Raw genomic sequence first — 13,657 nt, 5'->3', positions numbered from 1 at the left:
GCGATCGGACGCGTCTCGGACGCGTCGACTCTCCGAATTTGCGAAGTTTGTGCGCGCAGGAGTGCGAATTGTGCAAAAGGCCTCCCTAAGACTCAGAAAGGTCCTAAAGGAATCCCTTTTGGGTTTCCTCGTGTCGGGTTCTTGTCGGTTTCATCCTTCTAAGTGCTAGAAGTCGATATCACACACGCGAAGCTCCAAAAGTGGACGGAAGTAGGTCGAACTCCTAAAACGAGGCGGGTCACATTTCTAAGGCTCTAAGATAGTCGCCGGGAGACCCTTAAGGCTAGATCCTAAATCCTAAGAGAAAGACTAGACCTCACTAAAAATGAGGTCAACAAGGTGTTATAAGTGTAAATAACAAAATTTAGGTGGTACATATGTAAATACATAAGAATTATGTGATATGCATCTAAATTTCCAAAAAAGAAAAAATTGTTAGGCATTGTTTGTCAAGCTGTCTTTGACGTCAAATTTGTCATAGTTGTGTGTAGATTTTATGACAGCTATCTGAAATTGCTGCATAATTTTTGTTTCCTGCTCCATCTCAAACGATATTTTTTAACTAGTTCTTTTAAAATTTTTCTAGAGACAGCCTTAATCTCATTTTGTGACCGGCACTTGCAAATGCCCATATACGCATAGGATTAACTGATTAAATGTATGATTAAATCATTGGATGGATAAATAAGAGGAATGGTGGCTGGATTTTATATACTCCTATCGATTGACGTTAATAGATGCTCCGTTTTTCTTGGTAATCATGTCACTCCTGTCTACAGGGCCGGGTGCCGGGAGAACCGTTTGTTGTGAAGCCCACTAAAGATGCTGAAATGGAAAAGATTTTAAAATCCATGGAGGTAGCTTTGCATAATCTATTTGAAAATTTTCTTTCTGTCAATTTTATGCATCTACAATGCCTCAACTCTTAAGCTGGTTTCATGACAGGGCATGCCAGGAGCACCTAGCATGAAGATGTATTCTAGAGACGATCTAATGAGCAATAATTTTGGTGATGAAGATAATGCTGATGATGATGATGATGATATTGATGAAGACTTTGACAAAAATTTAGTATGAAATTTATCTTTCAAAGTCTTAAAGTTTGTATTTCGTGCTAGATTTTGTATCTAAGCTCATTTGTCTGCGTCTATTTAGTGATATTATTGTTAACATGTTTCTGTTCTCCAGAAGAAAGTTCTCAACCAGAAAAGCACTCCAAAGCATGATTTCAAGAAGAAGATACTTCAAGGAATTAAAAAGAGTGGAAGTACAATAAAGTGGCATGTAAACAGTGTCTCAAAGAAAATTAGGAACTGGTGGAAGAGGATGAAAGCAGGTTCGAAATCTTCAGAGTCTAGCAAAAAGGAGCTCTGAATTGAAGCAGGTTATTGTGATGAACAAACTATTTCGTTAATGAGATTTTTTAACTTTTAACTTTATCGCTATTTTTTTATTTTTATTTTTATTTTTATCAACATTAGACTAACCTACTCATAAAAACATGAGGCGTTGTCCTTTTGTTTTTAACATTTTTGCGAATGTGGGTGGTACTATATGGTTCTAAGGATTCAAGTCTTTTTCTCACATATTTTCTAATTTTCTCGGATGCTGTAAGTTCTCTAGCTCGAAGCACTCGCACTGGCTAGATAAACGGAATATGCGCATAGCAATTAGCCTATGTGAGATAATGTGAAGATGACTTGATATCTGCATATGCTTTATTAATAGAGGTTCTCCACCAACTTAATTAAGCACTTTTTAGCATATGGTTAAACTGTTTGTCATATAAAGTTATCATGTTACCCCATATTTTCTATGCACACTCTTCTCCTACATCTAATCTATCGAATGACAAATGTATTGAAATATGTTGATTTTATGGATCTAGGAAGCATTATTGTTTTCTTACTTGTATTGTTTTATCAGTTCTTTGAGCCCTTATAATCTTACTCTGGATCCAAGTATTTAGATGAAAAAGTTGTTTTTATCCTTTAACTTTTGTTGTAATATAATGTTGTTGCCATATGTTATTCTCTGTTTGGCTGATTGAAAATAGTGATTGTTGCGTTTTAGAACATTTTATATGGCATTAGACAATTTTTTTTTCTTTGGGCAGGATGAAGATCTCTCATTTTCACAAGTTCGAAGTAACTAATGAGACATGAGATTATGTGAAAAGGAAAAAATATAGGACTTTGTCTAATTGAAATAATTTCACTAATGTGAGTAATGATTCGTAGAGGTTTTCAGTTTCTATGAATGGATAAATCATTAACATATTGTATTAAATTTCTTCCATCATGAAACTAGGACGATTCTTGAAATGCCAGTTTTCATTAGGCAATGAGGATTGAATGATAGTTGTTAATGGCTGTTAGAAGCTAAGAGATGTAAGAGCATCGGCTTGATCATTCTTCTTGTAAGAAGTTAGATCAGGCAACTAGAAATATAAATATAGCAATCATTGGAAATTAACAAACATTGGATATTGGGGAATTTCTAAGGTTGGCTGATGGTGGTGGTCAATTGATTTTTTTCTTGATTGAAGGGGATACCATGCAACTGGGAAAAACATGTGTTTTGTTCATGGTTGTTGAATTTTTAACATTATCGGTAAGCAAGCGTCGAGCAATGATTCCTAAAAATGTTGGTGCTCAACTTAATCTCTCTTGATATAAGGGGAGTTGGGCAATTGAGAAGATTGATGTTAAATATTGGTCATTAATATGCATTAGGCTACGATTAATAAAGCCCTTAAGAAGTAGAGTGAATGCAGTGTTTGAGAGTGGAGAGGAGGGGGTGCGGGGGTAGAAGGCGCCAATTGATAGTTGAGGACATGTAGCGAGTAGCGGCTTATAGTTAACACTTGATGACATGTGGTGCCAATGGTGAGCTATAAGTGCTAGTTGAATGCCGATAATAATTGGATGACCAAGGAGCGATAAGTGCCAGTTGATGCTTGATGACGAATGGTGACAGATAATGGGTGTTAGTGTCACTCAACAACTAATGATAGGCCATGGTTAATCGTAGGTTGGCTTCGAATTCTCTTCAAGCCTCATATTTCTCTCATATTTCTCTCAGCTCAATATTTTTCTCTAAATATGTAGAAATCTAGTTTATTTATAAATTTTAGAAGTAAGCATTATGATTATTTCTAAAGAATCAAAACAATTCATTAAATGGTATGAATAGTTTCCATTTAGTTATTCTAATTTTTATAAACGTTATATTATCTTAACAAATTGAAAATTGTGCACTTGAATGAATTTTTTTTTCTTTGGATTTATTTTAAGAAGTGAATGTGGGTAGATAGATCTGGCACTTGAAATTTTGTTTATTTGGTAATTCCAAATTCATAAAAAGTTGTGCTAGTTATTGTTCTAGTTTTTACTCATATTTTGATTGTCAGGATTATATTTGAAAATGGATTGTTTTGCATATTGTTAACAAAATTCAGCGAATCAACACTTAAAAGACAAGAATCATCTAATTGAGAAACTCCAAAATTATCATTAATCACTATTATAGCTCTAGGAAACTAGTTATATGTATGTTCGAACGCTTAATAGGTGATGCCTCAAATTATGAACTTTTAACCATTTGAATTATTGTAGATTTTAGTTCAAAGTTATAAGCTTGAATGCTTGGTCTATTGATGTTTTGGTGAACTCCATCTACCAATGGTGAGGCGTGGTTTCTTCACGTTGATTTTTCTATGTAATTGGGTTGGCTTGTCATGCTTTGAATTTATTTATTTTCTTTCTCAATTCTTTTACAAGTTTTTAAATTTCAAAGTTATATGGCACTAGCTCTACGTTGTCTACACTAAAAATAGGACACCAACTAAGTATAAAAATACAATTACTTCTCGAGAGTGGCAATAACAAAAAAAAATAGCTAGTTACAATATAATAACACAACTTGAACAAAATAGTTAATCACAAATTACACCACATTGAAAATACAAAACAACAAACAAGAAGAAATCAACAATTAACTACAAATAGGATAACAATAGGATGGTAACAATGCAATAAATACTTTTAAATTAAGAAAAAAAGCTCATTAGTTGTGGTTCATTAAACTTTTTATAATCCATTTTATAATTTTTTCTACATAAAAAGTGATTATCAATCAATAATTATTATATTTCTACATAAATTTGAATCATAAGTTTGTATTAAGTATTATTCTTAAATGAGTGTAGTTAAATTGAGTATTTTTTTCCTCTCTAAATTAATAAATTTATTGATATATATATTTCTCAAGTTTTAAATAACTTTTTTTGATATTAATAAATGTTGGATATTTTAAATTAACACATCCAAATGATGAATTAAAATAAGTTCAAGTTATGTCATTAACTAATTTTACCATTTAACACGACACAAATTTTGAAACATTTCTTTAGCATAATTTAGAGTCAAATTAAAAATCATTCAGCTTTGAATTTAGCAAACTTATAATCAAATTGGCTGACGAGACGAGCCCAATTATGCCAAAATCAATCCAAATCGAGCCAAATCTAGTCTAGATCAAACTGTTAAACAACATTTGGAGACTTTGAATAATTGATTGAATGGTCAAATGAACACCTAATTTGATGTATTTATAGTCAAATCGATCGTCTCGACGAGAGGAATATGACTAGCCTAATATCACTCAATTATAAGGTAATTAAGGCCCTCAAATCATCAAAATATCTCCTAAAATTAAGGGGAGTCTAGTTGGGCTGATCGATTGAGTGGTTATGTGAGTTATTTTCTCAATGACCAAAATGTCTCTCTCCGGGAGCCTATAAATAAACCCTTATCTTCACCTGAGGTGAGGGGAAGAAGAGGAAAAAAAAGCCTATATCCAGTTTATTTTTGGACTGAAGACTCCACGAAAACTCTCGACCTCTGTAGCTGTTTAACACTATCAACCACTACTGACCACCCACTGCTCACCATCATTTGTGGACTTTGCAAAGTACTGACACTCATTGTGGAGTAATGAAGTACTCGATTTAGCGGCGAAGTATCATGCATTGTTCCAAATATTGTGCAACGACGTGCCTCTATTGATTACCAATGTATCAAAGGCCCAACGATAACTTCAGCAACAATTGCTTTCGATCACTGCACATCGAACCTTTATGTATACAAACATTGTACTTGGGGAAACCTTGTAGCATGTTCTCGGTTGTGGGAAACTTTATACTTACAAACTTATAATGGATCATTTTAACTAGGCTTGACCGGTGGTTTTTTTTCTCTCTTCTAGTTTTCCATATAAATATTCCGGGTATCTTCTCCAATTTCTTTTATTATTTGTGTGTTTGTTGAACTATGTACAATGCTGAGATGTTAAATTATTACTGTACGATCATGAAAATTATGTTATGACACACTTGGCTCCTTTTGCAGGAACTGAAGCCTCGTTTATAGAAGTGTACACTTCATCAATGACCAATAAATGCAGTACGCGAGATTTGTGCTCTAACACCTGTCATTTTAGGGCATAGTCTCAAAGTGTCGGGCATGAAGCCTTTGACTCATTTTCCAATGATACACATCACCCAACTAGTGAGGGAACCTCCCTTGCACCACTTGAAGTTTGTGTACGAAGAATGGAGGAATCTCAAAATGAGATTCCTCCAACTCCTACACAAAGTTAGATAACTAACGGTTGCACGTACATGAGGTGCACAACTACATCAAAGTCCATTGAATGGATAGAGGTTTATTAGTGGTGCCCATTCACACAACCATAGTTCCTCCTAAGAATGTTGAACTCATGGATACTACTAGCTCTACACATCCACCTTCTCAACCAAGCTTGGCAGCAACCTTTCAACATTCCTAGAGAATTTAGCTTGATCTCACACAATCTGCTTTGAGTAACGACGTCTAGTCAGGGAGGAGTTTCTTGTGAGGGATATAAGTTATTTCTTAGCTCAACATGGATCTTAGGAGTCTTCTCTGTTAGTTGAGATTGTCCATCAACATGCTATTCCAATGGCAAACATTGATGCATATGATGGGACTTCTGATGCCGATGATATAGTTGTGCAAAATATATAAAGTTACTCCGCTTTACAACGGTGCCAAAAACTTGACATGTTAATTTATGAATAAGAAATTTAAGCAATTTATGTAAGGATTCTACACAAGTATACGTATCGTTATCAAGTAATACAATACTTTCTGTTTAAGCCCCAAATATCGATCCCACGAGGAAGGTTTAAATTTAAATTGATAAATTAACTATGAAATTCACAATAATAAAATAAAATTACTCACTAATTTTGAATATTTAATGTACTATCAGAACTAAATTATTAACTACTAGCAAAACTGAAATGCAAAGTTTAAATAGAGTTTAAATCAAACTATGTTTATGTGATGAAGTTATTTAATATGAAAAAGCATCTTTCCCACTATAATGAGTTTTTGGTAAAATAAGATGAGATAAATGGTTTAAATTTATATTGTGTCAAATAAGACCAATTTTAATTCTCTACCCTGATTCAGTGTTATAGAGAATCATTGGCTAATCTTAAGTTCAGTCTCTAAATCCGTGGTTAGGCTGGGAGGATACTGACTTTCACTTCAGAGCTCCCACTTCCCTTCCCTTGAAGTCTAGCGCTCGCTTTAGTTCTTAAACACTAAGACCAAATTGGGGATTTTAGTCTGTCACCCTAAACTCTTCAATTCTACGCCTAATAATGTATATTTCTTTATTTATTTGCACTTAATTCCATGAACGAAATACTCCTCCATGGAATTAATACTCCTGAAATACTCCTCCATGGAATTAAATGTGATTCTTACTCTATTGTAGAACTCATACTCCATTTCCCGGATCATAGATTTCCATTATATTTTAACATTTCAATTGACCAGATCAAAAAGTAAATTAAGAACGGAGTGAAAAAACCATCACAATTTATTTTATATTTTAAAATTGGCACATCCAAATTATCTCTTCATTTAACCATACTCAGAGTAGGGAGAAAAATAAAGAAAACTACTCAGACTTCATGAGAATGATACAACTAAACACAAATTTTATATATAAAAGAAAGTTCATACAACAATAATAAATAAACAAAAACTATCTAAAATTATTTCTAAAAGCGAATCTCTTGTAGCATCTCTTGGACTCTTTCTCTCTTTACAATACTCTTGATTCTCTCTTAGAAGATGTAAGGAAGAAGAAATCTCTCACTTCTCTCCGTATCTAAAAACTCTTAGAAAAGAATTCACACTTAAACTCACCACAAAACTCAAAACTTTAAAGAAATAAATGACAAATGGACTCAAAGTGATTGGGGCGGAAGAGAGATTTTTCTGATCAATTTTTGCTCTAAATAGAGCCTAATGTTGGTTTTTCAATAGGTTCATCCAAAAGCTCTTTAAAAAGCGTCCAAATTCGTCGAATCTTCTAGAAATCGTTCTTGTACGGACATTGGCACCGTCGGCGTCAGTGGCCCGTGAATTAATTCATTGCTCTCTATCAAATGGCGCTGTCAGCGCTGCTCCTGCCGCTATCGACACTGAGGAAATTCTTACCTCTATTCTGTAGGTCTGCACTGTCGGCGTCCAGCCTGGCGCCGTTGGCACTGAGTATTTCTTCAAAAATGTTATTTTGACTCCAAATTCCATCATTTTTGCTTCCTTTTTGCTTCAAGTCCTAAAAATCAACAATCTGCAATAAAACATTAAAAATATCTTTCTTTAAAGCGCAATATCACAAAAAATGAGTATAAAATATAGGTCTAAAAATGCATATATTTTTGGTGCATCAACTTCTGAATCATACGAGCATATGGATCGCTTCTGAATCATTGTGCACGTACACTGAGATTATGTTGCTCTCATTTATCATGTTTTTCTTGCAAAACTTAAAGGTTAAACATGCACTTAGTTTTACTCAGTTCAAGGATGGAGCATTCATACCTTAGATGAGCTCACTAAAGTGTTTACAGAGTATTTTATTGCAAATTAAATCATCATTAAAGATTATCCTCACCTCTCCAGGATTTGTCAAAGAGAGGTGGAATAACTAATGGATTATTTCCTAAGATTTTCCATTGAAGCTCGTCAATATCTAGGAGTAGATCTAGATTTACTAAGAGGTGTATATTTAAAGGGACTACACCCTACTCCTTGCTACTCTTCTAAGGCGGGGGACGGTTCATCCATATGTTGATCCCATTCATTGTATTGAGACACAAATTATTGCTAACAAAGCTGTTAATATACATAAAAGTAATTTGAGCAACAATCATGAATGTATGAGAAGAATCCTGTAGATCTTTCTCAAGCATCTCAACTAAAATAGTTTGAACTATGGGTTTTGCCCTGCCCCCTCGACCACCGAGACTTGAATTACGAACTGACGAGGAGAATATGCTGGTTAACACTTCACGTGCTAATATCATGTTGATAATTCAGTGTAAGGAGACTCTTAAGTGGCCGCCTATGTTAAAAAAGAACACAAGGAATCAAAAGTAGTATTTCCACTTCCAACAAGATTGCGAACACAATATTGAAGCATATTTTCAACTGAAGGAGATCAAAAAACTGATCTAGTCAGGGTACTTGGGCCAAATCATTTAATGTAAGACCTTTCAGACCAACAATACCTCTGTTGGGGGGAAATGTGCCTAAGACCAAGTAGGATAAGAAACTTCTCTGATAAAGTCAACCTCGATGAGCTTCTTGGTTTCTTCTATGACATGTTGCTCTATCTTGGACTGCATTATGTGAAGTGATTGCTTCGCGGGACAAAGCTTGTATTGATAGATTGGTTATGCACATGACCTCTGGTGATGAACTAGACATCTCAACATAACTACAAGCCAATCAGTCATGAAACACTTTCAAAAGTTATATGATCTTATATGATATAAACTCCGATAAGAGTTTTCTTATGAAAGTAGAACGATGATCATCAACTAAACCCAAGTTGATTTCAATTAACTCATCAACAGTCAAAGAAACACCATCCTTTAACTTCGAAGGGGCATCCTTGTCTTCAGCTTCCTTGTTATTTGAAGCAAGGATCTCATCACCTTCAAATGAAGAAATCTTTATAATTGAGGCAAACAGAAGTTTAAGCTTTTTATATCCTACGCTATATTTTTCTCCAAGCGGTTTATTTTGCCACATACTTTTACAGAGTTTAGCTTTGCGAACAGAACAATTCTTAGGCAAAAATTAATTATCTAGAAGATTATTTATCAGAGGTGAAAAATAATTGGAAATAGGTATATCCTTTAAAATTTTATAATCAATGTTCAAAAACGTTACATCAAGATTATGTACATGTGTATCAACTTTATAAAAAAGAACGCCTTTCTCTCCATATTCATATCTACGAGACACATAAAAGGTCTTCAATTGTTTAGTTGTTGATACATTTGTAGTCTTCAGACTCTTCTGATGTCTTTGATGTACAGGAGCAATAGTCAACATTTCATCTATCAAAAATAGTTTTGACAAACAAGGGACTATAGTCGTAGTGAACGTATCATTTTGATATTCAGTGTTCACTTCCACAACATTACTTTTTAACAATATTTTATCTAGATCTGAATTATCATCTGAATTGATCCTAAAAATATAGTTGTACAAAATATATAAAGTTGACTCTGCTTTGTAACAGTGCCAAAAACTTGATGCGTGATTTTATGAATAAGAAATATAAGCAATTTATGTAGGGATTCTACGCAAGTATACGTATCGTTATCAAGTAATACAGGGCTTTCTGTTTAAGCCCAAATATCGATCCCACGAGGAAAGTTTAAATTGTAAATGATAAATTAACTAAAAAATTTACAGCAATAAAATAAAAATACCATCACTAATTATGAATATTTAAGTACTATCAAAACTAAATTATTAACTACTAGTAAATCTGTAGTGCAAAGTTTAAAACAGTAACTACCAAACTATGTTTATGTGATGAAGTTATCTAATATGAAAAAACATCTTTCTCACTACATTGAGTTTTTGGTTAAATGAGATAAGATAAATAGTTTAAATCTGTATTGTGCCAAATAGGAACAAATTTAATTCTCTACCCTGATTCAATGTTATAGAGAATCATTGGCTATTCTCAGGTTTAGTCCCTAAATCCGTGATTAAGTTTGGAGCATACTGGTTCTCACTCCAGAGCTCCCACTTTCGTTCCCCTGAAGGCTACTGCTTGCTTTACTTCTTAAACACTAAGATAAAATTAGGGATTTTAGCCTATCACCATAAAATCTCCAATTCTACGCCCAACAAAGTAAATTTCTCGATTTATTTACACTTAATTCCATGAACGAAACACTCCTCCATGGAATTAAATGTGATTCTCACTCTGTTGTAGAACTCATACTCCATTTCTCGGATCAAATGTTTCATAACATATTTTAATATTTCAATTGACCAGATGGAAAAGTAAATTAAGAACGGAGTGGAAAAACCATCACAAATTATTTTATATTTTAAAATTGGCACATCCAAATTATCTCTTCATTTCACTATATCTCAGAGTAGGGAGAAAGATAAAGAAAACTACTTAGACTTCATGAGAAAGATACAACAAAACAAAAATTTCATGTATAAAAGAAACTTCACACGAGAATAATAAGCAAACGACACTTATCTGTAACTGTTTCTCGAAGCAAATCCCTTGTAGCCTCTCTTGGACTCTTTCTCTCTTTACAAGAATCTTGGTTCTCTCTTAGAAGATGTAAGGAAGAAGAAATCTCTCAATTATCTCCCTCTCTAACAACTCTTAAAAAAAAATTCACACTTAAAGTCCCCACAAACTTCAAAACTCTAAGGCACTAAATGACTGATGGACTCAAAGTGGTTGGAAGGGGGGTGAGAGAGAAATTTTTCTAATCAAATTTTGCTCTAAATAGAGCCTAATGTTGGTTTTCCAATAGTGCATCCAAAAACTCTTCAAAAAGCGTCCAAATTCGTCGAATCTTTTAGAAATCATTCTTGCACCAACATTGGCGCCGTCAGCGCCAGTGGCCCATAAATTAATTCATTGCTCTCTGTCAAATGGCGCTGTCAGCGCTGAGGAAATTCTGGACTCTATTCTCTAGGTCTGCGCCGTCGGTGCTGAGTATTTCTTCCAAAATGCCATTTTGACTCCAAATTCATCCTTTTTGCTTCCTTTTTTGCTTCAAGTCCTAAAAATCAGCAACCTGCAATAAAATTTTAAAAATACCTTCCTTTAAAACGCAATATCACCAAAAATGAATATAAAATATAGGTCTAAAAATGTAAATATTTTTGGTGTCTCAAAATCCCCCAAACTTAAATGTACTTAAATGTTACTTGTCCTCGTTGTCCTCGAGTAACTCCTTTAGTACATAAAAATATGACTTATGACAAAGAATTTAACTTCTAGATTTCCATATTTTGGCCTACTAAATATAATAGCATAACTTAAGAAAAAATGAAAATAACTTCAGTTAATACTAAGGGTATAAGAATATCTAGCAGTCAAGTCCAAGATTTCTGATTCTCTATTATTTTCAAGAAAAATTGCAAATTGTAATATTAAAGTCACTTAGAATATTCATATGAAAAAGAACTTCCATAAACTTTATTATTAAATATGTTAATACTTAAATACAAGTTTAGAGAATGTAGCCAAGCCTTATTCCTTAAGTTGATTTAAGTGAAGCCAATTTTTGATTAGACATCTCCTCAAGCTTCTCCTCACATCTTTTTTTTTTCTTTTTCTTTTCTTTCAGAATCATTTTCAATCCTTTTTCTTTTTTTTTTCAATATGAGGATTACTATATTTGGATAGCCTTTAATAATTTTGTACTCCACTATCTTCTTCTTAAAGTTAAAAACTTTTCACATTCCTTCACTTTATAAATTCATATTAGCTTTAAAGATTTTTCATAAAGTTTTATTCTTTTCTTCTTACATGAAACTCTAAGATTCTTAATACTTGAAAAATTCAACTTCCTTTACTTACAATGGAAAAACATAGTCTTATTCTCTCATACCATATCTTAATCTCTAAAATTAACCTTTATTTCTTTATTATTAAAAAAATTTACTTAAGTTTACTATATATTTAGAAACACAAATATAGTTATCTAAAGTTACCCTCTAGTACCAATAGTCATGTTAAAAGTTAAAAATACCAAAGGGCATGTTAAAGTTAAAATTTTTGAAAATATATCTAATTGAGGACAAATAAAATTAAGTTTCTTTCTCTGAAAAGGAGTTTTTCTTTCCCCCCAAACTTAAATTTTAAAAAGATTTAGCATGAGAAAAAAATAAAGGGTGAAAGAAAATATTTAATACATAAAGAAAAGACTTACCTGTTGAAGGTTCTGATATTGAAACTTAATTCTGAAATATTGCAGGTGGTAATATAAAAAGGTACAAGGCGTAAAATATTAAATAACACATAATACATATAAAAATTTGCTGAGAAAGAATTAAGTACAATTACATTCAACAAAGTATATAAAAATTAACAATAATATTAAAATAAATTCCAATGCAAAAATAGTTTTACAATCCAACGGTTCACAATACAACATAACATCTAAAATAAAGCAAAGTATCATCTAAAATAAAGCAAAGTATCACACTCTAAAAACAAACAATAACAACAATAAAGTACAACCAACTATAAACTAAAAAAAAGATCAAACTATGACTAAGCAAATGCCACTAGTCATCATCATCTTCTTCTTCTTCCACATCAAAGCTTTGTTACTAATACGGGGTAAAGATATAGTGACTAGGAAACTGAACTCAGTGGTCACCCCTCATTTATCTAACCATCGCATCATCATAAGCCGCATCATATTCAAACTTAGGCTTTATTAAATCATAGTTATGTGCATTTATGGCCTCCATATTTTCTATCCTGCTTTCCATCCTTAAGATATCTCCCTGTTAGATCATCAATTGCTCCAAAATTCCCTGGAGAGTAGGGGTACTAGAAGTAGAAGTAAAATACCTACTCCTACTTCCAGATATTCATCCAACATTAGATTCATGTCGGCACTAAAAAGTTGAGGAGTTGCCCGTTGGAAGATGTCGGTCACCGGAATCTAAATCCTGTCGCCCACTTCGGAAGGACGTTTTAATTTACATTTATATATAAGTTTTAGAAAAATATGAAAGCAAACATCACTAGTCATCGTCATCTTCTTTTTCTTCCACATCAAATCTTTGTTGCTAATACGGGGTAAAGATATAGTGACTAGGAAACTGAACTCAGTGGTCACCCCTCATTTATTTAACCATCGCATCATCATAAGCCGCATCATATTCAAACTTAGGCTTTATTAAATCATAGTTATGTGCATTTATGGCCTCCATATTTTCTATCCTGCTTTCCATCCTTAAGATATCTCCCTGTTAGATCATCAATTGCTCCAAAATTCCCTGGAGAGTAGGGGTACTAGAAGTAGAAGTAAAATACCTACTCCTACTTCCAGATATTCATCCAACATTAGATTCATGTCGGCACTAAAAAGTTGAGGAGTTGCCCGTTGGAAGATGTCGGTCACCGGAATCTAAATCCTGTCGCCCACTTCGGAAGGACGTTTTAATTTACATTTATATATAAGTTTTAGAAAAATATGAAAGCAAACATCACTAGTCATCGTCATCTTCTTTTTCTT

General features: G+C 33.2%; 1 protein-coding gene across 1 annotated transcript in view; it reads left to right on the top strand.

Annotated features, from left to right (window-relative positions):
* The window catches only part of LOC110039089, a 21,949-nt gene extending 20,524 nt beyond the window's left edge, over nt 1–1,425 (top strand). Inside the window, exons 5-7 of the mRNA XM_020744042.1 lie at nt 780–857; nt 946–1,071; nt 1,189–1,425. Coding sequence (XP_020599701.1) covers nt 780–857; nt 946–1,071; nt 1,189–1,374 — 390 coding nt within the window. The 3' untranslated portion in view covers nt 1,375–1,425. The remainder of the gene's footprint in view (nt 1–779; nt 858–945; nt 1,072–1,188) is intronic.
* Nucleotides 1,426–13,657: the final 12,232 nt, after the last annotated feature.

Source organism: Phalaenopsis equestris, unplaced genomic scaffold, assembly GCF_001263595.1.
Source record: "Phalaenopsis equestris unplaced genomic scaffold, ASM126359v1 Scaffold235151, whole genome shotgun sequence".
In the NCBI taxonomy this organism is placed as follows: domain Eukaryota; kingdom Viridiplantae; phylum Streptophyta; class Magnoliopsida; order Asparagales; family Orchidaceae; genus Phalaenopsis; species Phalaenopsis equestris.
This window is presented reverse-complemented; position numbering and strand designations above follow the sequence as displayed.